At 32.5% G+C, this 27,331-nt stretch overlaps 5 protein-coding genes across 6 annotated transcripts; 2 read left to right on the forward strand and 3 right to left on the reverse strand.

The window, feature by feature from the left end:
* Positions 1–623: 623 nt before the first annotated feature.
* LOC100812100 (CASP-like protein 2B1) lies at positions 624–3,894 on the reverse strand. Its single transcript, XM_003549461.5, has 3 exons — positions 2,609–3,894; positions 2,400–2,532; positions 624–1,016 (listed from the first exon to the last, which is right to left on the reverse strand). The coding sequence occupies exons 1-3, from the start codon at positions 2,830–2,832 to the stop codon at positions 768–770; spliced, it is 606 nt and encodes a 201-aa protein (XP_003549509.1). The 5' UTR covers positions 2,833–3,894; the 3' UTR covers positions 624–767.
* Positions 3,895–4,031: 137 nt separating this feature from the next.
* On the reverse strand, positions 4,032–5,664 carry LOC100817256 (PLASMODESMATA CALLOSE-BINDING PROTEIN 5). The gene is made up of 3 exons (XM_003549469.4): positions 5,461–5,664; positions 5,045–5,293; positions 4,032–4,858 (listed from the first exon to the last, which is right to left on the reverse strand). The coding sequence occupies exons 1-3, from the start codon at positions 5,525–5,527 to the stop codon at positions 4,824–4,826; spliced, it is 351 nt and encodes a 116-aa protein (XP_003549517.1). The 5' UTR covers positions 5,528–5,664; the 3' UTR covers positions 4,032–4,823.
* A 2,272-nt stretch (positions 5,665–7,936) lies between these two features.
* On the reverse strand, positions 7,937–8,347 carry LOC102670464 (uncharacterized). The gene has a single exon (XM_014769503.1). The coding sequence runs from the start codon at positions 8,345–8,347 to the stop codon at positions 7,937–7,939; it is 411 nt and encodes a 136-aa protein (XP_014624989.1).
* Positions 8,348–17,315: 8,968 nt separating this feature from the next.
* Positions 17,316–21,278, forward strand: LOC100776109 (scarecrow-like protein 13). 2 transcript variants are annotated; one of them, XM_003549477.4, is made up of 2 exons: positions 17,316–17,452; positions 18,595–21,278. In XM_003549477.4, the coding sequence occupies exon 2, from the start codon at positions 18,779–18,781 to the stop codon at positions 20,414–20,416; it is 1,638 nt and encodes a 545-aa protein (XP_003549525.1). In that variant the 5' UTR covers positions 17,316–17,452; positions 18,595–18,778; the 3' UTR covers positions 20,417–21,278. The 2 variants fall into 2 exon arrangements, with proteins under 2 accessions (XP_003549525.1, XP_025982244.1); XM_026126459.2 differs by lacking the exon at positions 17,316–17,452 and adding an exon at positions 17,459–18,009.
* A 3,163-nt stretch (positions 21,279–24,441) lies between these two features.
* Positions 24,442–25,886, forward strand: LOC121172676 (uncharacterized). Its single transcript, XM_041011272.1, has 3 exons — positions 24,442–24,666; positions 24,758–24,919; positions 25,008–25,886. Exons 1-3 carry the CDS (start codon positions 24,465–24,467, stop codon positions 25,193–25,195), a joined length of 552 nt encoding a protein of 183 aa, XP_040867206.1. The 5' UTR covers positions 24,442–24,464; the 3' UTR covers positions 25,196–25,886.
* The last annotated feature ends 1,445 nt before the right edge of the window (positions 25,887–27,331 follow it).

Raw genomic sequence — 27,331 nt, forward strand, 5'->3', positions numbered from 1 at the left:
TTGATAGCGATATTTTTTAAAATCTTTTTCAATCATATTGATAATTACATATTGAGATGCAATGCATATATAATAATTAATATATTTTTTTATTATTAGTACAACAATTTCCATAACATTATTTTTGTGTTTATTGTTTTCTGCCCCATCTTTTATCATTTATTTATTACGTTTCAAAGTTTTTTCTTTTTCACTTAGTTTGATAGAGTAGAAACCCCGCAAAAGAGAAATGAAAAGCAAAAAAGAATTGTACAAATTTAATTCATTTGGTAGCCTTGCAATAGTAGATAACTTTAAAAAATACATAATTATGAATATTTTATATAATTTATTATTTGTATATTTATCAAATAAAATTGATTTATTTTCGTTGGTCCCTCATAAATTTTAAACCTACTTTTGTTGATATCTAACTCAAATATTCAAACATGTGAATTATTTTAAACTCTTTAATAGTATTAAAGTTTGACTCCATTTAAATTTTTTTTATGTGCGACTCCATTTAAATTAAAAAAGAAAATAAGTCAACTTTTTTTCCTTTTTGTTGTTATCTGATTGTCAAAGAGAAAGGCACAACGTCACAAGCATGAAATGGTAAATCAGTGACAGCCGAAATGCACATATTTGCGTCATAATTCATAATTCACTATAACAAAGAGCCTTACAAATTAGAAAGCTACTACTATGTTGATCAAGAAAGAGTGGTAAGTGGAGTAGGTTGGTTGTTAACTTGAAGAAACCATGGTGATGGTAGCTCCCAATAGTACCTACCAACCTGCATATTTGTTTTTGTTGGTGCCATACAAACGGAAGAGACTAAAAGCAGAAATACATGAGAGGACCACCATACTAAGGCTAACCACAAAAGCACTTGCTATCCCTTCTCCCATTTGGTTGCAGAATTTCCCATACATGTTGCACACCTTCATCCACTGAAGTTCTGCTTGCCCTGTCCTTCCAAGCACCCCAGATTGCAATGCAGCCGCCACTGCAGCCACCGTCACATATGCCATCACCTGTACAAATAGATATTCAATTACACTTGTAGTGTGTTTAGATTCACTCTCACACTGGAAGCAACTCAGTCCTCCAGTCAAGTCAAACCAAACATGTTATTATTGTTGTCATGTTGTGTAGTACAAATACTCCTTATTAAACTTATCAATTATGATCTATTTTTAATGTTTCTTTAGGATCCAGAATTCATTTCCTTAAACTGAAATAAACATAAAATACTGTCTGTGTCCCCCCAAAGAATAGAAGAAAGGTCAATAATACTATAACGCGTGGTCCTATAAGTGCTTGGGTGATTTCAGACAAAAAATTAATTCTCAACAACTTCATATGTGATCCCAAAGGGGATTAAGTATGAATCTACGATATATGTGGTGAGTGTCTCCCCTGTACGACGGTTTTCATGAGGTCCCGCAGCAGTGGTTCCCAGTTCCTCAGGCTTCACGGGGCAAAACTGAGATAATTATGAATTATGAATTGCTATACAAATTTGACTATATGAGCCCCGACTTCAACAAAACAAAACCAACCCGACCCCACTCTCAGATTCTGACACAGGTATTTATGTATATAGCAAAATGCTTAGGGCAGGATCAAATGTTTCAAGGGAAAGTCGATCACTCCCTCCTTTGGTGGATTTGCCTGATTAGTTTTACATGGACTCACAATTCTAAGAGATATAAGGTTGGTTTGTTGATAAAGAGTGAAGAGATAGGTGACAGGTTCAAATCCCCCGCTAACGAAAAACCAACAAACTAATGATTAACATTTGCGGATAAATAAAAATGGACTCACCATTCCATTCATTGATCAATTTGATGCATTCATTTAAAAAGTTTGAGAACTTGGGATGAACTCCTTGAAAGAAAGAAAGAAAGAAAAAATGAATAGTACCACATAGTCTAGATTCAGCTTTGGGCAGTTGCTACATTAGCTGCTACCAAGAAGATCCCAAAAAGTATTGATACTTGGCTTTTGGACATGGTGCAGTGCTAAGGAAATTATACACTTGGTATGTATTTGAGTGGATTTTTGTGTATGGCTTGGCGTTGAAATCACAGAAAAAAAGTGAGAAAGTTAAAGACCTAAAGCTATACAGAGTTGTTTCATTACTGATGTAGAAAAGTGAATTGATTCTCTTTAAAGGATCGCAAAATCAAACATACTATATAAAATTGATTTTGAATTGAAATTATTTATGTTTATATGCTTTTATCTTGAGAGTAACTTTGATGTAAAACTTGAAGTAAAATTTTCAATATAATGCATAATCAATTTGTATCTATTTTAAGATTACATTTGACGGAAGAGAAAACAAATTGTGATACTTTTAGCCGTGAAACAAACCACACAAGCGAGAAGAGTGAAATATAATATGCAGGTACCTGATCACCAGAGAAAATGAGCCAAGCTAAGGGCTTGCTGAAAAGTACATTTCCCCTAACCATACTCACAACACAGCGCAACCCTTGAATTAAGGAGTAGCCAACAGTTAGTCCGTTCGCAACTACCAAGAACCTGCAAAGAATATTATATTAGGATTAGGAGAGAAGAAAACCATTTTCAGACCGAAAGTGAAGAAACAAGAGCTCACACTAAAGCCTTCATGTCTGTAAATTTAGCTTTCTTCTGAAAGGAGAAAAACTCTTTGACTTGGGAATCAGTCACCACAAGAACAATTGCAACAACTCCAAGACCAAGGCTCACACACCTTAACACCAGCTCTGTTATCCTCACCCTCCTATCCAACACTTTAAGTTTTGTTCCATGGTACACTGGAACAGTACCTGGACTAACACCCAAACCCAAGTAACTCATTTTCCCCTTTAAGATCAACACTGAGATATACACGAGAAAACAAAAACAAGTGAACAACCGAGGTGTCCACTATTATATAGTACTAGTTGAACACAAAAGAGTGATGGTTGAAAATGCAACGTAGCGTAGCGTGCCAAGTGGTCAAAGCTGAGAAGACAAAGGAAACTCAGCTATCCTAACAGTACAAAGATGGGGTCATTTATTAAGGACTCTGCTATCATTTCTGGTTCTGCATTTATTTATGGACTACTAAATGGCAAGAAAAATGTGGTTTTTAGAGCTCCTTCTCCTTTCTAGAAATGATGAACAGTTCTTGTCCCAATATTGTGTCTAATTGACTAGGTAAGGTAAGGAGTGCCTTTAATTCTGGTCATTTAAGGCCGCATGGTTCAGTTTTTTTGTGCCCATTGCCCCATTTCTTTTGCCTAGGCCTTAACAAACACATGTGACCGATACCGAATCAAAAGTAATCTGTGGACACCACAAATCAATTTACTTTAATACAAGTAAAAGTAAGAGATAAAAAAGAATAAAAATATAAATATAATAAGCGGCATCATATGATAAAAAAATAATATAAAAAAGTTGAATGTTAATGAAGTATTTGAAATAAATAAATGTTTATGTATTATTATTGTCTCTTATTTAATTTATTTTTATTCTAATGCTTCACACATACTTTAATGAGTTATTTTTTTCTATATCTATTTATAAGATATTTTCAATCAATTCATATTCTTTAAGAATCCAATTAGATTTGATAATTATTTATATTATTATTATTATTATAAAATTATTCATTTCTTATCTTTATCTATTTAAGTGATTCTCATTAATATTTAGAGAGAGAAATTAAGAGTATGTGAAAAAAAATAATTAATATATCTAAAAATTAGAAAATAATTTTATAAAAAAAAATCGAAAGATCTTATAATTAAGAAAGGAGGAGGATGTATCATAAATCTAATTTTACTGTATAAAGTTTCTTTTGGAGTTTGTAAATAATGCTGTTTCGGCAAATATTATTCTCTTTCGTGGAAATGGTTGAAATTTGAAGAGCATAAGAAAGGCAGGAAATGGAAGAAGCAATTATTAACGATATCTAGATGATTGATTTATTTGTATGTTATGGTGGAGCATGTGCTAGCAGGTTTGCGTTTGTGGTTTTTTTTAGTTCACACGTTAACATCTCACCAAAATTTGTACATTATCATTAGGCTCATAAAATGAGAGTTCAGCCGCGCACTGCCAAGTGTATTAAAGGAGGATAAAGCATGTGTGTGGCCGATGAGATGACCCACTTCATTCCACTAAGCACACCACTCTCCTAACCTAACTTTCAAAAGTGGTTGCTTTGCTCTCCTATGTGTAATTCAAAATGATGTCAGTCACTCTATCAGCATGATATAATCAATATAAGCGATTAAATCATAATTCTTCACAACTTTAATGGCTGGCTCTTTGCCCTAGTATAGTGTTAGTAATCCTAAGCTCATGTTTGGTTATGCTCAATTTTTGTTTTTAAGAATAAATTTCGCTAATGACTCGCTCCTCCGCCCATTTAGGCCCAACTCGAAAAGGGCCCAACCTTTAGTAAAGTAACTCAATGTGGCATTGATTAAAAAAAATCCAAAACAAAAATAAAATATGCGTGACCATTAAGTAAGAACACTATTGATCTTATTTATGAGACATAAAATGAGTCAATTTTATGTGAATGATGAAACTGTAAAATTAAAAAAAAAATCTCATTATTATAAAAACAGAAATTATAATTTGATAATTTAAACTAAATAGAAGAATTCAACGTCATTTCGCCATGGTACAGTTTCACTTTGATATCAAGACTCAAGAGATGGAACAATAACTCAATGAGAATTTAAGAAACGCGGACAAAAAGAAGGACCGACCCATTACTCCCTCCGAAGTTCAACCGCAAAATATGGTCTTATTGTCTTTGATGAAAGAAAATATGTTACTTCAAACTTTATTCAAGGAACAAACTCATACTTGCATGAGCCATGACCTGCCATTGATATTACAAAATGATCAAATTCAAGCTACTTGTGCCCCATTGGGCATTGGGTATTCAATGTCTTTGTAATTGTTACTATAAATGAAAGGATAAAACATTCAGACAATTGTAAATACTAAATCATTGTTATATCTAAAGATGAGTTATGAGAGATTATCTAGAAATCTGAGGTCTTACTTGGGTCAAGATCAGTGGTGATTGCAGCAGAATTGAAATAGCAAGAGCCTCCTTTGTTTTTGAACCTCTGATAGTAGTTGTTGAAAGCATAAGAGGCATGGTCCTTCAAGGTATTTGGAAGGTAACAGGGTTGGTTCACTTGTATCTTGCTGCAATCTGCCCCACCCTTTCCACAAGCCCACTCCATGGCCCTCTGTAACTCCTCATCTGGGGTCTGCTCATCTGCTATGCACCATTCCTCAAATTGTCCTGAAATTTTCCACTAACTCAATAAGATAATAGACTAGTCTTTGGCTTCTAACACAAAACTAAATTAATGGTTTTAGTTTAGTTTCCATAACAATGACCACAATGATTTATTTCCTTTTAATAAGGCAAAAATCAATCAAACTTAGCAGAGGTAATGCTGATTTTACCATATGCTTGAAAAGATAGAGACAAAAGGAGCTGAGCCATCAAAATTTTGAGCATTGTTGAAGTCATTTCTCTTCAGGAGCTTCTTATCTAACCTTCATCTATGTTTCATGTAATGGCTGAAAAATATTCTTATAAGTGCTACTCTCTTTATAAAGTTTCCTTCTGAAGAGAGAAAAGCTCAGAGCCTCAGACTATAATATAGACACACCATCTTTCTTCAAAGACGGAGACACCAAGCTATATGGTCCTACTTCCATGTCTTCGTTGTCAAGATAACTTCAAACTTTGCTTTTCTTTTGAATGTCTCTATCACCGTGATTTTGTCTTACCAAATTTTCACTTTTCTTATACCCCGATGTTAGATATGGACATTCCAAATATGGTATATTTAGATCTTTTTTAAATCCCCTGATAACTTGCCTTATACGAGTAGAGAATTGCAGATGCTACAGAAAGTAAATTAAGAGGACCTTCACGGCAGTACTTATAGGGATCAATAATTCTGTGGAGTAGCCGTAGGATAAAACAAATTAAATTATCTTATGTAATTCTAGTTTTGGTTAAGATACTGTTTTTAGCTTTCATTGTACAAGATAAGAAGAACAAACAGTTCAGTAGGTCCATTCCAAGCATATTTTCTTTTGCAATGAGGAATCTAGATGACCAATTTACGAAGCAAGCTATCAGGCCAGAAAGCAAATAAAGAAGTGATTTCTTTTCATCGTTTATGCCTTCTCAATAGACCCAACAGAGTTCTTACCAAGCCACTCCATCTAGTTCAATCATTTGTCTCATTTCCATCCTGGGACCCTTGTTGCCTAAAGGATTTATAATAACTCCAAAATGATTAGGGTTAGGAATAAAGATCCAGGAGGAGGGATTTCTTTTTTGAACAATGCACAAATCGTTGCAGCAAATATTTGCTCTAGTTCTGTGATCAAATGCCATGGAATCAATGCAATAATAAAATATAATACTAGATGAATAACAGAAAGAAAGAATACAATAGTTGAGACTTGATAATGCATCACATAACATAGATATAAATTAGCATTGTTTATTTGCAACCCTGGCATCAAATACCTATCCGTTAGTGCTCCCATGTCAGAAAGGATTTTCAATTTCCTAATACCTATTTCGAACCATTATGTTTTAACACAGGAAACTTTTTGCTTACCAATAATCAGCTTTTTGTTAATTACTACATTTAGTTTTTGGTTTGAATTTCTTTTGAATTTTTCTGGAGCAGAACTCTGCATTTTTTGCAGTAAATCCTGGCACCAGTATTGAAGATTGGATTAATACACCACATCCTCTCTAAAACAGTAAAATGAATTTATATATGTTAATATGCAAAAAAGAAAGACCATCTCTAGCTTAGAAGTATATGCTAATGATAATTAATTATGATACTATACAAACAAATAATCAATTTGGTATCTCAAATATTATTTTCTCTCTTAAGTAGTCCCTAAAATAATAAAATTATATAACTAGCTTTCAAAGTATTGAATATCCACTAGTTTAGTCTCTAAGTTGACATATTTTACTGACCAATTTGAAAAAAAAATTCAACATTTAAGTGACTACTTAGCATGATTTCTAGTACTCGGTGGATTACTTATAATATTTTTTTACTCTATGGATTATTAAGGGGAGAAAAAGGCAAAGCTTTAAGGATGAATTTGATGGTTTATTCGATACTGTTATAATGTATTCGGTTCAACATCGGGAGTGTCTCATACGGTACAGAAACATACAGAAAAGACAATTTCGATTGGTTCATCTTTGAAGTTATCTTGTGTTGTTATAATTTGGTAAACCTGGTTGCATGAAAACCTCTTACTAGTTCAGCGTGATATATTCTTGTATGTATTTATTATAATAATTTAGCCAGCACTATTTTTCTTCTCGGTCCTTCAGTATTTTCCTGAGGCATCACAAATTCACAATAATCAGCGACTAGTTTCCCCGTTTGGGCAATGTCCATGATCATTTAGCTCTAGTGCAAAAATTCCCACTTTCCAGTAGGGTTGGATTTAAGCACAATTTGGTTGCATTAAACATAGACTGATTCCCTATATAAAAAAAAAAAAAAAAAGTTACTAAGCAGATTGACATGTTAAGGACTGATGTCAACTAAAAAGTACACTAAACTAGATTATAGATATTCAAGGATGGTTCATAGATTGATAACAACATGTCAAGGACCGAATCAAAGAAACCTATAACCAACCTAGAAAAACAAGACAGATGGTTCATAGATATTCAAGGACTCACTACCAAACACCCTCCCCACTCCCCAGTTCATGTTGTTTCAAATCTAATCGTTGAATCTACTAGCTAGTCATCGTTACAAATAGTGATAATATGCTGATTAATAATTAATAACTAATTAAGTGCCAAGAAAAGAGGTCAGGTGGTTATGTATGAAGCTGCATTAGAACTTATAAGACAAGTATATTTATGTAAATGTTACAGGTGAAGAGAAGTATCAACACTAGAGTCAGAGCCCGAATCCCAATCATAGATGTTCTTGCATGAAGCCTGAATGGACTGATTATGTGTAGAATCTATGGAGAGCATGTTATTTAAGACTGGGGCCTCAATAGTGCTTTTGTTGTACTCTTGCATGCACTGTGAAGTTGGCCCTAGAGAAAGAGAAACATGAGGAGGAGATGACCTTGATGGGATGATCAATTCAGGGTGGAAAAACTGCCTCATAGTGGGGTTGGAATTGAAAGGTTTAGGTTCACTAGTAGTGAGCATTTTCAGCAGTTCTCTCTTCTTTCTCATTTCTTTCACTCTCTGCAACTGTCTAAATCTCTCTTGTAGCAAAACGATGGAAGAGCGAAACACGGTGGGGTGATGGATTTTCCTTCTCATTATGAGTTGTGTTGTAGAAGTATGTGGTTGTGGCTTCAAAAAAGCAGAATTGTGGCTAGCAATAGGAATGAGCTCTGAGGTGTGAGGAGGAATGAATTGCTTTACGTGTGTACTATTTATAGAGTGATGGCATGGTTAGGATTTTCTAATGCAATAAATTATTCACTTTTATTCCCTCAATAAAATTCTTGATGATTAAAAAAGAAATGAGAATCGGCAACTAAGCTACAAAATCCAAAAAGATGTTGATTGGCCAATATAACCGTTTTTGTAGCCTGTGAATGTGCCTAAGTAGGGGAATGACACAAGCATATCTTTTTCTTTTCTTTTTCGGTACAAAGAGGCAAAAGCATTGGTAAGGCAGAAAATGACTCACAGAATAGTCCAAGAGAATGTCGAAACTAGCACATGGAAGGATGTGTTTGGAGGAATAATAAGTCGGTTGATGCTTTGTCAGTTTGTCAATATGTCCAAAAGCCCTATTCTTCAGGTTTGTGCTTTGGGGTTAGTGGAGTCTTTTTGGTGGGCTTTATTGGTATCTCATATATATTTTATTTCTTTCTTTGTAATACTCTAGTAACTCCGCTAAGCTTTTCCTTTTGTTGGGAGAAGGGGAAGTTGAACGGTTGGGCAATAAGGACAAGGGCTTTTAGCTAGGAGGGAGGAATTAATGATCTTTGTCTGGTCATATCATTCTTTGATCAAGCAATTGTGTATGACAAGGACAAACATACACCAACATTCTTCTCTCAACCATCTCTATGCAACTTCTTTGTCTTCAAGTGTTTGGATGTGAATGGCATGCAGAAATGAAAGGGCAGATGCCACTATTGCTTGGATTGATGCTTCTCTTATGCAGCATAATAACCACCCGCCCCTTATCATATCGTCTATAAGTCCTTCAAGTTTGAAACATGTACTGGCCAATGAAGGTTATATTAGCCTGCTTAGGCAAGGCGTGCATTATAAATCCTACTATTATATTTCTTTGCCCATTAAGTTAAATATAGCAGCTTTTGTTTTGGAGAAAGGAATCACGCCAAATTAGCAACAAACAAGGATAAAAAAGCTGAGTCAATACAGGTTAATGGGCAATATATGATTGTCTCTATTAAGACTATAACCATAATGAGTGCTGGCTAGTTAGTGCTAGTGTGTTTGTTACTACGAGAAGTGCCGCGTTGTGGCCACTGGCCAATAAAGCAAAAGGCACTTGGGTCTCAGTTAGAATGGACGTAACAGCTTCAGAAGAGGTTAAATGACTTCAAATTTGTCAGAAAAATGTGATAAGTTTAACAAAAGCATGCTACACTTGCAGTCAAACAACAGTTATTCTAAGTTTCCACAGCTCATGATGCACATTTGAGTGCATTATTGGGGAGAATATATATATTGGAATGTGTCTCTTTTAGTCCATGTCTACACATGCGGTCAAATGTGTTAACGCCAGTTCACTGTTCTGAATCCAATGATTAGTTACATTGTCAGATATGTCTGTTTCATTTCAAATTAATGATAATGATCATAGAAAAGAGTTGTCATTCTTTGCAGCTGTCCTTTTCATTTACATCAATTTTTACATTGTTTTACTGATAGCAAACTTATTTTCATGTACATAAATGCACATATAGTAAATAAAATTTGGCTTTATTTATCACTTGTTTAAGCAATCAATACTGACTATTAATTCAAAATAATACTTGACTCAGTTTGATTGTTTTGTTTCCCACTAGTTTACGAATGTGACCTCTTCTACTAGTCTTACAAAATCTTCTCAATACAATAATAATTAAACTATTTTAAACCTAAACTTTCAGTGTTCACCGTTTTTTTTTTAGCAAAAAATAACCTGTCAGATTTTAAAAACTTTTTGATAATGGGATAAATCGCCCACAGAAATTGCTTGAATGAGTTTTGGTCAAGGTGCCAAATTTTGTCATTTTGATATTAAAGATGATTTGAGGTAAAGGGATGAGTTGTACAGAAATACTTGTGACAACATAATGTGCAGTTACACAACACAAGCATGGGACCGACATTAAGGGCGTGTTATTTTTATTTCTAAAATTAATTCTTCTCGCCTAGTACATAGATTCAATTTATGACTAAAATTGAGTAGAACTTGAACACATATTTTCAATACAAAATTCTTTCTCAACTTTTACAAAAAATAATTATATCTAGTATCCAACTCTGTTACACCCAAATTCCAACGTGCTTAATTAGGACGAGGGTGTTTGCCTAACAACACATTAAAATGGCAAGTACTAAATCTACTGCGTTCATGATGCTAATCGATATTTATATAATGCATAGTCAGATTTTAATTATATTATGAGAGAGTTAATTAAACTGAATTATATGTCAAATTAATATTGACCGAGATTATAATTATGCTGAACTGTATAATAATTTTTGACAAGCTTGGGATACGCCTAGACTTTTATATGAAAATTTGTTTGTGGCATAACAAGTTCCTACAAACCAAGCTATTAGGCACGTTAACGTTCACGTTCACCAATCCATTGATTCACTCTAATACTAGGTAGTTTTCCGATTTCCTGCCCGACACGTTGACGCGCATGCTCAAAACCCACGAGGATCCGTTACCTTTTTCTTCCGTTGTGATAATGTTTCGGCCTCTCATTGGTTTTTCAGGCACGTGGGAAGGAGATTATTGGATTGGGAAAATGATTGAAAGATACAGACCCATGTGCTTTGAATGGAAAATTAAATGTTCGACAGTGGTATGCCTAAAGAGACTTGTTTTTTCTTGGAATACCATCGGTCATGGCTATCAATGCTTTTTATAAGTGCATGTATGCAGCCATCCATATTGGATTTTGGTTGACATGGGATGGCAATGCTTCCAATAATCATTAATCAAATCATTATTACATTGTTTATGATTATGCGATCCATTGCATCAATCTCCATGTGACATATAACCATATATTTTAATTTATAAATAAAAATTAATAGCATGTCACATGTAATAATTTTTAAAAACTAAAAACAGATTTTGAAAATCTTGATACTTCTCTTTGTTGTGTCATTAGCTCACCTGTATTGCCAAGCTCAATTTGAGCCTTTGAAAATTCAGAATAATCAATCACATTGGAGGATACAAACGAATCCTGTATTCGGGGAGAAGAATACATCAAAACGAATCCTGTATTTGGGGACAAGAATATGTCATAGGTGTGGGAAATAGTGTGGATTGAACCACTAAGCCATGATGAAAAATTGTTTATGCTTAATAAATAGAGAGACTAAGTTTCTTTTCACGTCATCTCATTAGTTGTTAACTAGGATTTGTTTAACTAGGATTTCTTTTCACGTCATGATTTTGGTATTTTTCTATTATCTATAGTTGTACCTTTGGTTGGATCTTGCTTTTCTTTTTTATCTCATATTGGCATTTAAAAATTGTTTCAAACTTCTTATAGTCACAAAATTTTACAATATTTAAGAGTAAAAGTCACGAGTTATTTATAAACAGTCTTTCCTCTCATCCTATTGAGATATTTTTTATAAGAATAAAATTGTGACTGTTATCAAACATCTTAATAAATAATATCTCATATAAAAATTTTAAGTCGAAACATTGGTGATACTAAAAGGATGACTTAAGTTATTCTAGTCCCTTAATCTCAACTGAAAACTTATTTCAATAATTATAAAATCTCACATCGAGGACCCGTTTTGAAATGGAATGGTGAGAGTGTGTCTATTGTTATGCCTTATTTCTCTTTATTATTAGGCTTTCTTCTGTTTGGGGAAATGTCCAAATTAATTAATTAACTACATTTAATATCCACCAAAGAGTTTGTAATACGTGAGATGTTCAGCCTCCGACATAGGAACAGAGTCATAGAACACTAGCTCCAGCTAAAAATTGATCGGAATAATACCATCAAGCATCAAAAGACATGTGAGAAAACTAGATTTGTTCCCTGTGACTTAACGTTTGTTCACGTCTAGACAAACTTGGCAATTGTGTTATCAAATGTACAACTTGCTATTGCCTGCTTCACAGATAGATACAGGATATGGATATCATACGATGATTTGACAAACACTAGATACAGTAAAATTTTAAAAATATAAGTCACGCACGGTTTTAATATGATATATAAAAATAACTTACCATCCATGCGTAGATAAATTATCACAAGATTAATTGTTCTAGTTTAATCAGTAATTTTAAACTCAGTTGGGTGTGTGCAATCCCAATTTATCCATAACTTGATGCAATATCAAGGAAAGTGAGGAAATTGCGACTCTGACTGCAATTTAAAATTTTATTTACGTGTAATATTAAATGCTAATTTTTTCATCAGCAATTGAGAATTCATATTTCTAAAAAGTCTCTGAAGATGAATGATATCGAATCTTGATAGTGGCCTTGCTTCTTAACTTGCAAATATACTTCACTGCCACCAATGGATGAAAGGGTAAAAATAAGGAAATATCGACCCTACTCACAATTTTGGCAAATCCCGCGTTTCATCAACTATCTGACTCTTAACTATTCGCGTCTAAAGAGTGATCCATGTGAGGTTTAATTAATTAGCTTGTGTTGCACGATTGACAAATTAAAGTTACTTTTTCTATATGTACTATATCTGCACACCATGTGCTGTGTCACGAATTCAGAATATTAATTACAATTTCAATTTGACTCTATTTTTTCTTCTTCTTTGGATGATTTAAACTATTGACCTGCCCTTGTAACTTCTTGCAATCCTAAAATGTAAAATGAGAGGAGATCAAAATCAGAATTTGGTCAATAATAACCTGATCATCAATTCCATGGCAAATTAATTTAAACAGAAGTAGAATCACATTCACTTTTATTTCTGTCAATATTTTTAGATTGTACACTCATGACTCATGTCAACGTGCAAGCGACTTGAATTGAGGCATAAAAACTAAAATAATTAAATACAAGATAGAGAGAATTGCTTAGTGCGTTCTGCTGTTGTGTTGCCTATTAGAAAAGTTTCTGATAAACTACGTTTCATTTTCACTGGAATCAGTGCGTCTAAGACCTTTCTATTAAAACATTTTTTTCGAGTAGTTTTATATTATTATCTAATTATAATTTATGATTATATGATTTTTTAATATAATTATAATTAAAATTAATAAACTCATCATATTACACATAACAATTTTTTTAATACTATACTTAATAATATATGATTAAATATCGGTGTATATTTAGCATCGTTACTTTTAGGACAACTTCCCTTGTATCACTATAAACTATATAGAAGGCACTTCATTATTTTTATTTAAGTCTAACTGCTTTATCAAAATTAATTATAAATGAATTAAAAATCATTAATTACTTTAAAAAATTATAATTAATTTAAATAATTCTATTAATTGTAATTATTAATTAATAATTTTAAAAAATAATCAAAATCATTAATTTATAAAATTAGGAGAACAAATATTATAATTTAGTCAAATATGAGTGAAATTCTCGATATAAAAATTACTGTTATTCTCATTTATTAATCATATTTATTATTTAGTGTCGAATTCTAACTTAAGCTTTTGAGTATGTGTTGCAAATATCTCAATCCTCAAAAAACTAAACATCTGGATACTAAAAAATAAGACTCTTGGAGTAAAAGAAATATTCAGTAATTGGCTAACTAACTTCGACAGGTACAAGACATTTATTAAACTTATAATTCATGGTTTTTTCTATTTTTTTCTTTGTTTTCCTAAAAAAATCATTTATTGTCTTGATTAATTTTATATATATATATATATATATATATATATATATATATATATATATATTATAGAGTTTATCTCAAAATTAATTAACTTTGAGTGAAGTTGTTTAACAAGCGAGTACCAGCCTATTAGAATAAATGATTTATCAAGATGAATTATAGTTTTTTTTAATAAACTATAGATTCTGAACCTATTAAATAAGATTCTTTTTGAAAACCATTGCATCCCAACAATTGAGGCCGACAACGTGTGACTTTCCAGCAATATGATTTAATATTATATTATGTTATTGTCTTGCATAGAAATACAATACAGCTCCCATATATACATATTTGAGGTGTAGAAAAATATTTTTGATGAGAAAAGCGAATTGAATGTTTCGTAGAAACAGGAAAAGAAGAAAGAAAGAAGGGAAGCGATAATCACACCAATATTGTTCGAGTTGAAAGTTTTTAGATTTTGGAATTGGAATAGAATGTGTTTCATTCGATGAAAGAAAAAGGGAAAGGTGATTCCACAAAGCACTGAAGATACAGGGAAAGATCAAAGTCGGTGAAAGGAAAGTCTCTTTTGTTTAGTTGGGAAGGATAAGATCACCACAAATCTTTTTTATCAATGCATTGTCCCACTCTGTCCTTTAATTAATTACTCCCATAATTTTTTTTATAAATATAGAGTATTTATTTTCTCCTTTTTATCTTTTATCTTGTCACTTATTATTAGAATTTTTCTTTCCATTTAACTATTCTATATATTTTTTCATGTCAGATAAAGAAAGAAATGGTGATCTGGTCTCCCCGACGTGACGTCTTACTCCTTGCTGACGTTGTTTGGCTGGCCCCACCTTTTGTGTGACGCGCGATAATATTTGATTTTTGCTTTTGTGTTAATTTTAGGTTGGTGGATGTAACGTGCAATAGAATCTCACAAATCATAACCTTTCTCCAGTTCTCCCTACACCTGCTTCTGTTTGATGGCTGTAGAGACAATAGAGGTTGGAAAAATAACATCCAGACTTTTACGGTCAAACACTCTTTGGATTTGTTGCAAGTTCACCAAAAAATTAAATAAAAAACAAGCACGCACGCACGCACGCAATGATTTGTAAATGAAAGAATGACTTGATCAATTGGAGTAGAATAGCGTTGGTCTATATTGTTTCTTAAGTAAAGTATCTATTAATGATTATTTTTTAAGATGATAATTTAACTGATTTTTAATAAAATCTTACTTTTAATGTACGTATAGATTTAGACATGTTATGAATATTTTTTATTTATTTATAGAAAACACATGTATTATCCACAATTCAAGTATTCCATGAGTTATTTGTTTTAGTGATAGTAATTACTAGTTAGGTGGCACTATTAAGTATCCATTTATTTTAAATTTAAACAAAAATTATTCTAATAAAATTGTATTCAAAATAATATACATAATTGAAATATATGCTTAAGTTAATTTTAATTATAAAATTGCATTAAATTATGAGTCATAATATATATATATATATATATATATATATGAGAAATTAATATTATTTTTTTGTTAAATGAACATTAATTAAGGGGTGGTGATAGAGAAGATATAAGATTGACTTGGTAGTTTGGCAATAGAGGATAATAAAGAAAGGGGTATGTAGTAAATTCGAGTTTTTTCAAAAATAAAAATTAATAATTAATATTTATTGGAAAAAAAGAGTGATGATGGATTTGATTATTAAAAAAAAAAAAGTGACATAACTATTTCTTTCTTGGAAGAATGAAAGAAGGCACCAAGATTCTCTGTATGCTTTCCCCACATTTTTTTCATGAACAGCCTTGTTTTAGTTGTTTACCTCTGAACCTATACTAGTAGTAATTAAATGGACCATTGTTTCATTATTGTATTAAGTTTGATCCTGCGCTTGAGTTGAGGTGAGGTGAGAAAAAGCAGTTTTATAAATTTATCAAATTTTAAAATTGAATTAGTTATTGGACAGGTGAAATATTAATTATCGGTTTGTTGATTTAAACAATTTATATGAATTGGCGTAGAATAATTTATTTGAATTGAAGCAATAAAGTACCATACATGAATATGTGAAGCTTGAGCATAATTGGCACAATACATGAGTTTGGATTCTTTCCGATTACTAGTTTTTCTAATAGGAGAGAGAAACACACAAAGAGTTTAACAGCAAGTTTTTTGTGTTTTTTTTTTCTCTTCTGTAAAATTCCAATACATGAATAGGATTTTTTTTTTCTGCAACAGACAAAGGTGTCTGTAGATAGGTTATAATACAAAATTGTTGAAAACTTCTTATAATGCTACAACTTCTCAACTTTCAATAGAAACTTCACACCCAATATCCAGACTCCTCCAGAGGCATCCCTTAAAACACCAACATAACCAGTATGTCGCCCTCAATGTCTAATTGAACCATTGTATTTAACCCAGCTGTGTGGAGGGAATCTCCATTGCAAATTTTTTTTTAATGATAGTTTCTTCTTGATGCAATTCCAATCCAATCCATTCTAAATGAATTGCTATTACGTTTCAGATTGGATTGAAGGCCATGAACACTCTAGCAAAATCAAAATTATTAAGATAAATAACTAGTTAGGAAATATAATGTTGATTTGGCGATGAAAAAAGAAGGATGAAGGGAAAAATTATAAGTTTAAATTTTCTTAATAACAAAAACTAATAACTAATATTTATTAATAAATAAATAATTGAGATGGTTTTATAATTATTCATTAGTATGCTAGTAATAAGTTGACTGAAAATAAATAAATTAAAAGATCAACGAGGACAAAATTGAAACTCAAGATGTGTTTTTTTTAAAACATAAGTAATAGGAAGCTTAAAATGTTTGAGAACTCGTTTTCCTATTATATTTGTATTTGCAATTCATTGATTTTATTTATTTTTCTTTTGAGTACCATATTGAAACCAAACAAATAAAGAAATAGTGGAGTAAAGAAAATACTTACCGTGTCAAAGGCATATTGGAAAGAGCATAACTGAGGTGGCAATGAAGGAATAGATAATGATTTCTGGTTTGTCAGAAGGCACATGGGATGAGAAGAAGATTCTATGTGTTGTTGAATAGTACCGTACATTACACTGGTCGGTATTCGCAGCTGAGCTGACTTTCCTTGTTCCTTCCTCAGCAGAGTGATGATAGTGAATCACAACGTGTAATTTTCACTTCTTAATTAATAAATACTACTACTATTCGCTACCAACCTTTTAACTATAAAATTATAACTCAGCGACTACAAATCCATATAAGATTAGTTGCTGGCATTGGCAAGCAATCTGGTTTCTCTCTCCTCTCTCTCTCTCTGCTCTGAGTCACAGGTATGCTCTCGCTGGACACTTACTTCCTTCATGCCTCTTGCTTTTCTTCTTCTTGTCTCATTCAGCTCAAACTCCCATTTCTCTCTCATTTTCCATTTTCCGGTTTTATCGACAATCCCCACACAAACTCCCATTTCTGTCTCAAATACCCGTTGGCCAACCGACCTCTTTACCATTCAATTTCGTCCAGTTTCAGCAACTACTTCGATTTTTTTTTTTTAATTATTAGTTTCATGGTTAAGTCTCTCTCTTCTGTTACTAGCCAGTCTTGTGCTGAACTTTTAAAACCTCGAACTTTCCTTAGAGGTTGGCGATTTTGCGATTTTGGCACCCAAAGGGGTTGAATTTTTTGGCATGTATGGTCTTTCCTTGTGCATTTATTCTTCTTCCCTTATTGACTCGTTGAGTCAAATGCTTTCTTTTTCTTTTCTTTTTTTTACGGAACAGAGCCTTTCGGTTATGTAGTATAATTTGTGTGTATGTTTCCGCAATCTTAAAATTCGCGTTACTGCTAGCGTATCCGATCAAAAGTTCTTTCCTCGGGAACCATGACATGAGTAATATAAACTTTTTCATTTTTTTCTGTTTTACTCGTCTATTTATTCTTTTATATTCTTTTTCTGTAGTTTCTGGTTACCTTATTAATGTCAGGAGTTCTTCTATGATCTTTTATTATTTGATGAAGTCTCAGTTGCGAGATTTAACTGGTTACTAGTGGATGATAATTTAAAGTGTATTGAACCTATTGATGTCTATCTATAAATATTGCGAGATTTATTTTAGCTCCTTGATTGATCATTCAGATTCTAAAAATTAACACCACCTCCTTCCACCCAAAAAGAAATCCTAGTTCCATATGAGAGTGAGTCTGCATCTCATGTCTCTGGAGAAGGTGTACAGCTCTCAGGATGTTTTTAATCATATATTTCTTACATTACATGAATTCATGCGAGAATCTCTTCCGTAGTCTGGATTTTTTTTTCTTTTTCCCTTTATATATTTTTGAAGTTTGAATTTACTTTTCTTTAGCTCATCTTAATTATTTTTAGATCTTCATATGTAAACCTGTTTGAACATATTTCTTTGCTTTATTTAATCACCGTTAACTGCTCTTAATAATTCTATCTAATTTTATTATGCAGGTTGTGAACCGTTGTTGGCACTTGGCAGATAATTATTGCATCTAATGAGTCATCTGCAAAAATTGTGTCTCTGAATGACCATCAAGTGATCCAGTGCGATTGGAAAGAACCTTCCCAATTACAAAGATTGACTACTTGTTATTCTCATTGATTTTTCTTGGCGGAGTGAATACTTCTTTTCTAGATGCAAACGTCTCAGAAGCACCCTAGTTCAGCTGGTGCCCATTTCTATCACCAGCCTGTGCAAGGCATTTACCAAATGTTGCAAAGCAATCTATGCCAAGATAGCAGCAGCCAGGGAACAAGTGTTTCATTTGAAACCTGTAAGGAGCAATACTTTACTCTGGAATCATGCCCAGCACCCACTAATGATTTCATGGATTGTGATGATTCTCCTTCCTATGCCAGTGTATCATCTAAAAGGACTCCATTTTCTCCACAAGGTTCTCAGTCATGCTATTCAGATCACCACCAGTCCTCTGACAACACCTATGGTTCGCCAATAAGTGGCTTGTCTAGTGTTGATGACCGGCATCAACTAAAGCACAAGCTAAGAGAACTGGAGATTTCATTGTTGGCGCCTGAGGAATCAGACATTACAGACAGTTGCGGCTGCTGCGTCGTCAAGGGTGGCCTCCATGGATCATCTCAGTTGGCCAAACATAACTGGGATCAGATAGCAGAAAATATTGCACAATTTGACTTGAAAGGAGCCCTCAAGGTATGTGCACAGGCTGTGTCTGACGATGATGTTCCGACAGCAAGAGGCTGGATAGATAATGTATTGGGGAAATTGGTATCAGTCTCTGGTGATCCAATCCAGAGGTTGGGTGCTTACTTGTTAGAGGGGCTTAGAGCAAGGTTGGAATCATCAGGGAATCTCATCTACAAATCCCTTAAGTGTGAACAACCAACAAGCAAAGAGCTAATGAGTTACATGCACATTTTGTACCAGATTTGCCCATACTGGAAGTTTGCATACATATCTGCAAATGCTGTCATCCAAGAAACAATGGCAAATGAGTCAAGGATTCATATAATTGATTTTCAAATTGCGCAGGGCACACAGTGGCATTTACTTATCCAGGCTCTTGCACATAGGCCAGGGGGACCCCCCTCCCTTCGTGTGACCGGTGTTGATGACTCACAGTCGACTCATGCACGAGGTGGAGGACTTTGGATTGTTGGAGAAAGGCTTTCAGATTTTGCCAGGTCTTGTGGAGTTCCATTTGAATTCCACAGTGCTGCAATATCTGGCTGTGAGGTTGTACGAGGAAATATTGAAATCCGAGCAGGGGAAGCTCTGGCTGTAAACTTTCCTTATGTTTTGCACCACATGCCAGATGAGAGTGTGAGCACCGAAAATCACAGGGATAGATTGTTGAGGTTGGTTAAGAGCTTGTCTCCCAAGGTTGTTACCTTTGTTGAGCAAGAATCCAACACCAACACTTCTCCTTTCTTTCAGAGGTTTGTTGAGACCTTGGATTATTATACTGCAATGTTTGAATCTATAGATGTGGCTTGCCCCAGAGATGATAAGAAGAGGATTAGCGCAGAGCAGCACTGCGTGGCACGAGACATGGTCAACATGATAGCTTGTGAGGGGGTTGAGAGGGTGGAGAGGCATGAACTTTTTGGAAAGTGGAGGTCAAGACTTTCCATGGCTGGATTTAAACAGTGTCAATTGAGTTCTTCAGTGATGGTTGCTACCCAAAATCTCCTAAAGGAGTTCAGTCAAAATTATAGGCTTGAACATAGAGATGGTGCTCTTTATCTTGGCTGGATGAACAGACATATGGCCACCTCTTCTGCTTGGAGATGAAACTGACTGGTTCGAGCGTTTGCCTCCTTTTTGACTTTTAATTGAGCAAGTAGTCTCTCCATAGGACTTGAGATTTACCTCTGTTCTATAATGCATTTTGTAGAATCTCAAAGCTCGTTGTAAATGCTAATACATAAATGAAAGAAAAAGAAACGTCTGGTATGACTTCAGCGTTATTTTCCTGCCCTCTTCCACGGGCTTTAGTTTTATTTAACTCGTGATATGAGTAGGATACTCAGCTTGTTTCCTCGTTTAGTTCCTTGTAGTGACTGAAATGAGAAACCTTACACCACACTACAGATGTACATTAAGCTCAAGGTTTTGGTCTACTACTCTACTATATATTACCCTGTAGTTGTTTCCTGAGTCATAATAGATACATAATTCTACGCATGCATAAGTTTATTTATTTGCTTTGTAGAAGTAGCACTTACCTGAACGTATATTGTGTAAGCCGTGAGTTCTCCCAAGAATCTTGTTCTTCTAAAACTTTTCACATTATTGTCCCTAATTAATGGATGTTCACGTTTAAATATTGATTCAAGTGGTAACTGAGTTAATCTTAAGATATAATTAATTGTATAATTTGACCCACAGAAGTAATAGCTTCATTATGCATATGAAAATTAGTTTTGAAAAAGGCCAAGATATTTACCTCCTAGAGCATATGTGGCAGCAGAACAATATCCTCGATGTCCCGGGCTGAATGCAGAGAGGATAAAGGAAGAGGCTTGGAAGCAAAGGAATCGATAGAAACAGAGATTAGCGCTGTAATTTCCATTCAAATTTTCAATTAAAACTACCCATTAGCTTATTCTTAAACTAAAGAACAACCACACCATTTCGGATGTGGTTTGAACTATTTTCACACTTTCTACAGCATTTGCTCTTTGTCAGATATCTATTATAGTACTGTACTACTGTCTAACTAATTAGTGTAAGATCTATATTGTTTTTTTCCAACTAGTTAGGACCTATATGATGCCTAGCCTTTTCCAGCTAGGCTCACACTCAACTTCTCTGTCACAATTTATGTTCATGACATTAATTACTTTTATACGTACTCTTTATTTGCTTAAGGCTATCAAGTTGCCATTAATCACTACCAGAGTCCTAACCTTACAAGCTATCATAGGTTCAACATTCACAGAATTAAACAATTTTCCACCATCCAAATTCAAAGTACCTCACGAATTGAACATTACCCTCTTCAATCAGCACTAACCTTTCACGGTTATCCCTCTCGGGGGTCAACAACTGCAGTGCCCCTTACTACTTTCACTGCCCATAAACAAAAAATGATTCTTGTTGATGCCTATCTATGCCATTATTTGCTACTATTTATACTTTTAGGAAGTCCAAGATTGACTATCAAACAAGATTTGTCAATGATCTCTACATGTATATGCCTAACAACTGCCATCTATAAGTACGCAGTGCAATGAAGATAAGTAAAATAGAAAGAAAAAAACTAGGAATTGTTTCTATAAATTTTTCTAGAAGTATTTTTAAAAGAAATGAACTTAATTCATAGAAATTAACTTATCTATAAATTAATTTATAGAAATTTTCTGATATAACTTCTAGATAATTTTTAATTCATGCATAAATTAATTTTAACTTATAAAAAAATATTTTATTTTTTTTCGTTGTTAGAAGGACTTAACTTATCTAAACAAGTGCTTACATCAGCAAAAATAAAATAAAATCTAAACAAGTGCGTAACTTATCTAAGCATGCTCTGCTCTGATTAGGAATGGCAAAGGCAATAAAAAGGGTGACCTAAGGTCGTGTTTGGTAGATGAGCAAACACCAAACTTTAGGAAAAAGGTGAAGCCACGCCCACGCCTCTAAATCAACAAGAAGGCTTTGATGCTTTAAAACGTGCTGATGTTGATGTTCCGGGACTCTAAAACGTGTCAAGAAAAAAACATGAAATTGATGATCATAATCAAATTTGGAGCAGACACGTTGTTCATCTGTGTCTGATGGCTGAAATCAAGTCTCTCATGCTGACCATTTTGATTAAGGGAGCACCGTCCACTGGTAATAAATACTTTGCACACGCGCTACAACATTCCGCTGGCCCAATCAAATGTCCAAATTCTAAAAACTAAAATCAACACACACAATACAATTTATTTAAGTCTAAGACTGTGACAAATGCATAAGTACGTTTGGGTTGTAACACGTGGCCTAAACAATGAATCCCCAATTGCTGAAAAAATATTCAGCACAAAAGATTAAATGGTTACAAACTAAGTAATATTTTGCAATTAAGATTTTAAATAAGCGAAATAAATGAACGAAATTATAAATAATATGAAAAATAAAAATTAATAAAGTCCCAAATTGATCAATTACGAGAGAGGAGAAAATTTGATTTAAATTTTCAAAATTTATTAGAAATAAACTAATTTAGATTATTTTCAAAGCTTAATTCTGTATTTCTAAAAAACTCAATAAAACAAAATTTGAGTGTGTGACAACTTCAACGGTAGCGTTATCTATTCAATATTTATGCATATAAACAAACCATATAAAAACAAGATTACTTATATTGTATAAATTGTTTGAATTTTTTACTTCTGTTTCTTTTATTAAATTTTCATTTATACACATTTCTTGATTTTTCATATTTTCAAACTCAAATTGAACTTGTATTTTTTTGGTTATTTTTAATTTTTAAAATAAACAGAAATTAAGTTTACATTAATTTTGTTAAATTAAAATATTATTTTATTATTTCAATCATAAATTGAGAAAAAAAAACTTATATATATATATATTCATATAATATTATTAATAGTATTTTTATTTATTTTGAAATTATATTATATTTTAATCTTTCATGTCTAATTGAGATCCTCTTTTATTTTTTTCAAGTCATAAATATTTTCTATCTTAGAAAATTAATAAAAATAATATTAAAAATCCCTAGATTGCCGCAAGACATCTTTTTACATAATTTCTAATTTTTAATATTTTCAATTCAATTACATATTAAGCGATGACATTGACCATTGACCATTCACGGTATATCAAATTAAACTCTAACATATATTATAATTAAATTTATTAAAATAAAAATTGTCACATGATGGCATTTTTTTTATGTAATTTTAATTTTAATTCATTTACTATACTAACATTGATTTTTCATGCTTCCAAACTTTTATTAAACCACATCTGACATAAAAGCTACACACATAGTGCATGTTTGGAGATCAATTGGGAAGCCGGCGAACGAACGTTCACCAACGGATCTCTTTCTTCCTTTTACGAACGATCGTTGGATGAATCTCGTAAGTTATAATGCATGCAGCCGAAAATCCAACGGAAAAACAAACGTAACCATATACAGATATACTTTTGGAGACATGGATCAATATTGTTAACGTGAAGAGTAACCAAATACGTATGTATTAAGTGATTACATTGATCATTATATTGACCTTTAACATATATCAAATTAAACTCTAAAATATATTATAGTTAAGAATATTAAAGTAAGAATTGATGCATGCCATTTTTATGTAATTTTTAACTTTTAATCTGTTTTTTCAATTCAATGACTTTATTGAATTCTTTTTATTAACATTTAATTCGTTACATGAATATGCTTATGAATGAGTAAATGATCCTTTTGGTCATTGAATTTCTTATGCGCTATCACATTTGTCATTGAATTGTAAAAATTTAAAAAAATAATAAAAACATAAATCAACAAAATGAAAAACTAATAGTATTCGCCTCTAATTGCGCCATTTCCTTATTTCTTTAGAACTAAATTCTATTGCCTAATGATCCTAGCTGGCACCTTAAAGAATTTGAAAGAAAATCAATTCTAGCTGAATTTTATTTCACGATTGTCGCGTGGCATGTGCTTGACTGCGATTAACTCAGCCAGATTCTCCGGGATTCTCCATAAATACCGTTTCTTACTTGCATTTTGATATCATATAAAACGTAATCTGGGTTTATTCTTTAGTCATCGATGATTATTTAAGAAGAAAACAATGGAATGAGTGTTTTGTATTTAAGCAGAATGGAGCGGGAGGAAGAGAGGGAACGGCGTCGTGTACGTGACAAGCAGAGGAGACAATCGATGAATAAAGAACAGAGGGAACGACACCTTGCACGACGCCGCAGAAACTACCAGCTTCGAAGACAGAGATCTGCAAATAATGCTCCATTAATGGCTGAAGCCTTGTCCACTCCTTCTAACTCATCATTTCAAATTCTTCAAGGTCATCTCTAGTTAATGTTAATTTATCATATTTATTCAGTTACTTGATGGTTCTTTCATTTTGTTAATTGTGCTAATTAATCGACAAACAGGATCGTCAATTCCGCTGGAAGCTTTTCCGAGAAGGTTGCGTCTAAATGCAATTAAACGCCTTGCACGAAACCTGGGAACTCCAATGACTGTGCCACCTTCCATTGCCAACCACCCCGTCGCACCAGACTTGATATCACTATCAGCTTCAAGTGCTGATGATGGTCAGTAAATATTATTATAGTATTTCTTTTGGGGAAAAATATGTTAGTATATTTTAGGGTTGACACCTTTTGTCTCTCTCTCTCTCAGGTAGCATAATAACAAAATCAAAACCCTTACGTTTGAATTGTGTCAAACGCCTTGCTCGATCATTAAGTTTTCCAGCGGAAAAGACAGCACCACAGAATAACCACAATGGTATTATTGTTACTATGACGTTTTCAGAAAGTTGTTACTCTACACCATTTGTTTCTTCTTGTGTAATGGCTATTCAATAGAACAGAATAGGACACACTAGAATATAATCAAACACAAATCCCTGGCCTTTGTACAATCAAATCTTTATTCAAATCTTTGTACAATCGAATAGTATTCAAATCTTTATTCTTTATTTTTACTAATTTTAAGAACTTTAATTATTTTTTATTTGACAATATCGCTAAGGTAAAAGTTCCTAAAGTGCTGTATGAGTTATAACTCTTCAAAGTTGAAATTAAACTCCAACAGGAGGCACTAACTTTATCAATTACACTAGCACGTTATTTGAGTTATCTTGTTTATTATGCGTTTAATCATCCTATGTAGTAATATTCTTATGGGATGACATTCCATGAGTATCCTCCCCTAATTTACTCTTAGCCTCCTTATTCTCATTCTCTCAATTAAATATTTATAATATTATATTTTTTTATATGCAATTTACATGTTATTCCTTCAATTGGCCTAATTAAACATTTCTTCTAAACCATTTCATATTTTTTTTATCTTATTATATTTTAATTTTTTAACCGCTTATCCCATTTAATTTACTTTATTTTATCTTTTTCTTTAAATTGAATTTTAATGTTTTTTTAGGAAATTATTAATAGTATTTTATATCAAAATAAAAGTAGTCATTAAGAATCTGAAATCTAATTTATATATTTGAGTATATTTTTATTATGATTTTTAATTATAAATCAATTTATATATTAATTCTTTATTCTTTATATTTTTTGGGTCGTTAATTGATTTTTATGAATATTTTCTCCTCAACCAAAAATTTCCAAATCAATTACTAGATTAGATCTTACAATTTCATAAATCACACCAAGTTTTAATGAAATAAATAAATAGAGTCTCAAAATAAATATCATTGGTCTTTTTAATTATTCTAAGATGATGTTAATGGACTATTGTGTCTTATTCCTTTCATAAGAGCATATATTACCTGCACTATTACGTTCTTGCTACAATTCTATATAGCTGATTGTTGCTATATTTCACATTATTTTCTTTTCAGTGAATGGGATGGAGAATGGGGAAGGTATATGAGTGGCAACAACTTCTTGAAAATCATTTGTTGAAGCTCGTCACCAGTCACAAACAATGTTAGAAATTAAATGGAATTGGGAGGAAGAAAAGTTTTTATTCAGCCCATGTGTATTGTTTATACACAGTGGATTGGATAGGGGGAAAAAAGTTAGAACATGGGCTGAATAATTATAGATGCTGTTAATAATTTAAATCTATAAATTATAGATGCAATAATTTTTATATTCCAATCTAAATTTCATTAAATATAATTAATTAATCAATTAAATGATACAAAATAAATTTTATTTTTCTATTCTAAAAAATGTACATGTCTATTTTTATCTTTTCTCAATTAATTAAAAATGCCATATCCTCTTAATTAAAAAAATACAGCAAGTATTAATTAAAAATGAAATTGTTTTATATAATAGGAATATTAAAAAAATATAGCAGTTATCTTGTTTAAGTCTCTCCTAAAATAAGTATACCTTTTTTTTGTGAAAGAGAAAAAAAGTATGCTAAAATATATATTATTCATAATACGTCTATCGTATTCTGTAAAAAAAAAAGTCTGCTGTAACCAGCTCTTTGAACCTAAACACGGTGAGTAAATAAAATGTCTGTATTCCACCTCCACTGTTTTCATCCTTATCTATTAGCCTTTATAAATTAACACTTTGTAGTTTGTAGACGAGCAGACATACAACATAACTGAAAAATTAAAAATATACTAAAACTGGGCAAACACTTAACTAATACACAAAGATCCCCTATTTTTGTATACCTAAAACAGGCAAAGCACTTATTTAATATATTTCATTTCATTTTGACCGGATAAGTTTCTTTTCTTTTTATTTCTTTCTTATAGCATTATCATATAATATCATTAATCATATCAATAACCTTTCTTCATGTGTTTCTGAATATCTACACCAAGAGGTGCAACTAATTAATCTTATCGGGAGACAAATTTCAACGGAAGAAAAGGCGGAGTGGATTTACGTGTAAAATTTCTCACGATGCTTTCAGTTACGTAACATGTTTTCAGCATTCTAAATGTTCATAAATTTTCATCATATTGAGTTAAATTCCTAAATATTTCACTTTCATTCTCTCTG

Source organism: Glycine max, chromosome 17 (genome assembly GCF_000004515.6).
Source record: "Glycine max cultivar Williams 82 chromosome 17, Glycine_max_v4.0, whole genome shotgun sequence".
NCBI classification, from domain to species: Eukaryota; Viridiplantae; Streptophyta; class Magnoliopsida; order Fabales; family Fabaceae; genus Glycine; species Glycine max.

Coding starts and splice junctions, on each gene's coding strand:
- LOC100817256 (XM_003549469.4), bottom strand. CDS start 5,527: ATGACTTCAACAATGCTCAAAATTTTGATGGCTCAGCTCCTTTTGTCT. Junction 5,294..5,460: donor TCTATCTTTTCAAGCATATG/GTAAAATCAGCA, acceptor GGAAAATTTCAG/GACAATTTGAGGAATGGTGC. Junction 4,859..5,044: donor CACCACTGATCTTGACCCAA/GTAAGACCTCAG, acceptor TATCAATGGCAG/GTCATGGCTCATGCAAGTAT.
- LOC100776109 (XM_003549477.4), top strand. CDS start 18,779: ATGCAAACGTCTCAGAAGCACCCTAGTTCAGCTGGTGCCCATTTCTAT.
- LOC102670464 (XM_014769503.1), bottom strand. CDS start 8,347: ATGAGAAGGAAAATCCATCACCCCACCGTGTTTCGCTCTTCCATCGTT.
- LOC121172676 (XM_041011272.1), top strand. CDS start 24,465: ATGGAGCGGGAGGAAGAGAGGGAACGGCGTCGTGTACGTGACAAGCAG. Junction 24,667..24,757: donor ATCATTTCAAATTCTTCAAG/GTCATCTCTAGT, acceptor ATCGACAAACAG/GATCGTCAATTCCGCTGGAA. Junction 24,920..25,007: donor AGCTTCAAGTGCTGATGATG/GTCAGTAAATAT, acceptor TCTCTCTCTCAG/GTAGCATAATAACAAAATCA.
- LOC100812100 (XM_003549461.5), bottom strand. CDS start 2,832: ATGAGTTACTTGGGTTTGGGTGTTAGTCCAGGTACTGTTCCAGTGTAC. Junction 2,533..2,608: donor ACAGACATGAAGGCTTTAGT/GTGAGCTCTTGT, acceptor TATTCTTTGCAG/GTTCTTGGTAGTTGCGAACG. Junction 1,017..2,399: donor TCATTTTCTCTGGTGATCAG/GTACCTGCATAT, acceptor CTATTTGTACAG/GTGATGGCATATGTGACGGT.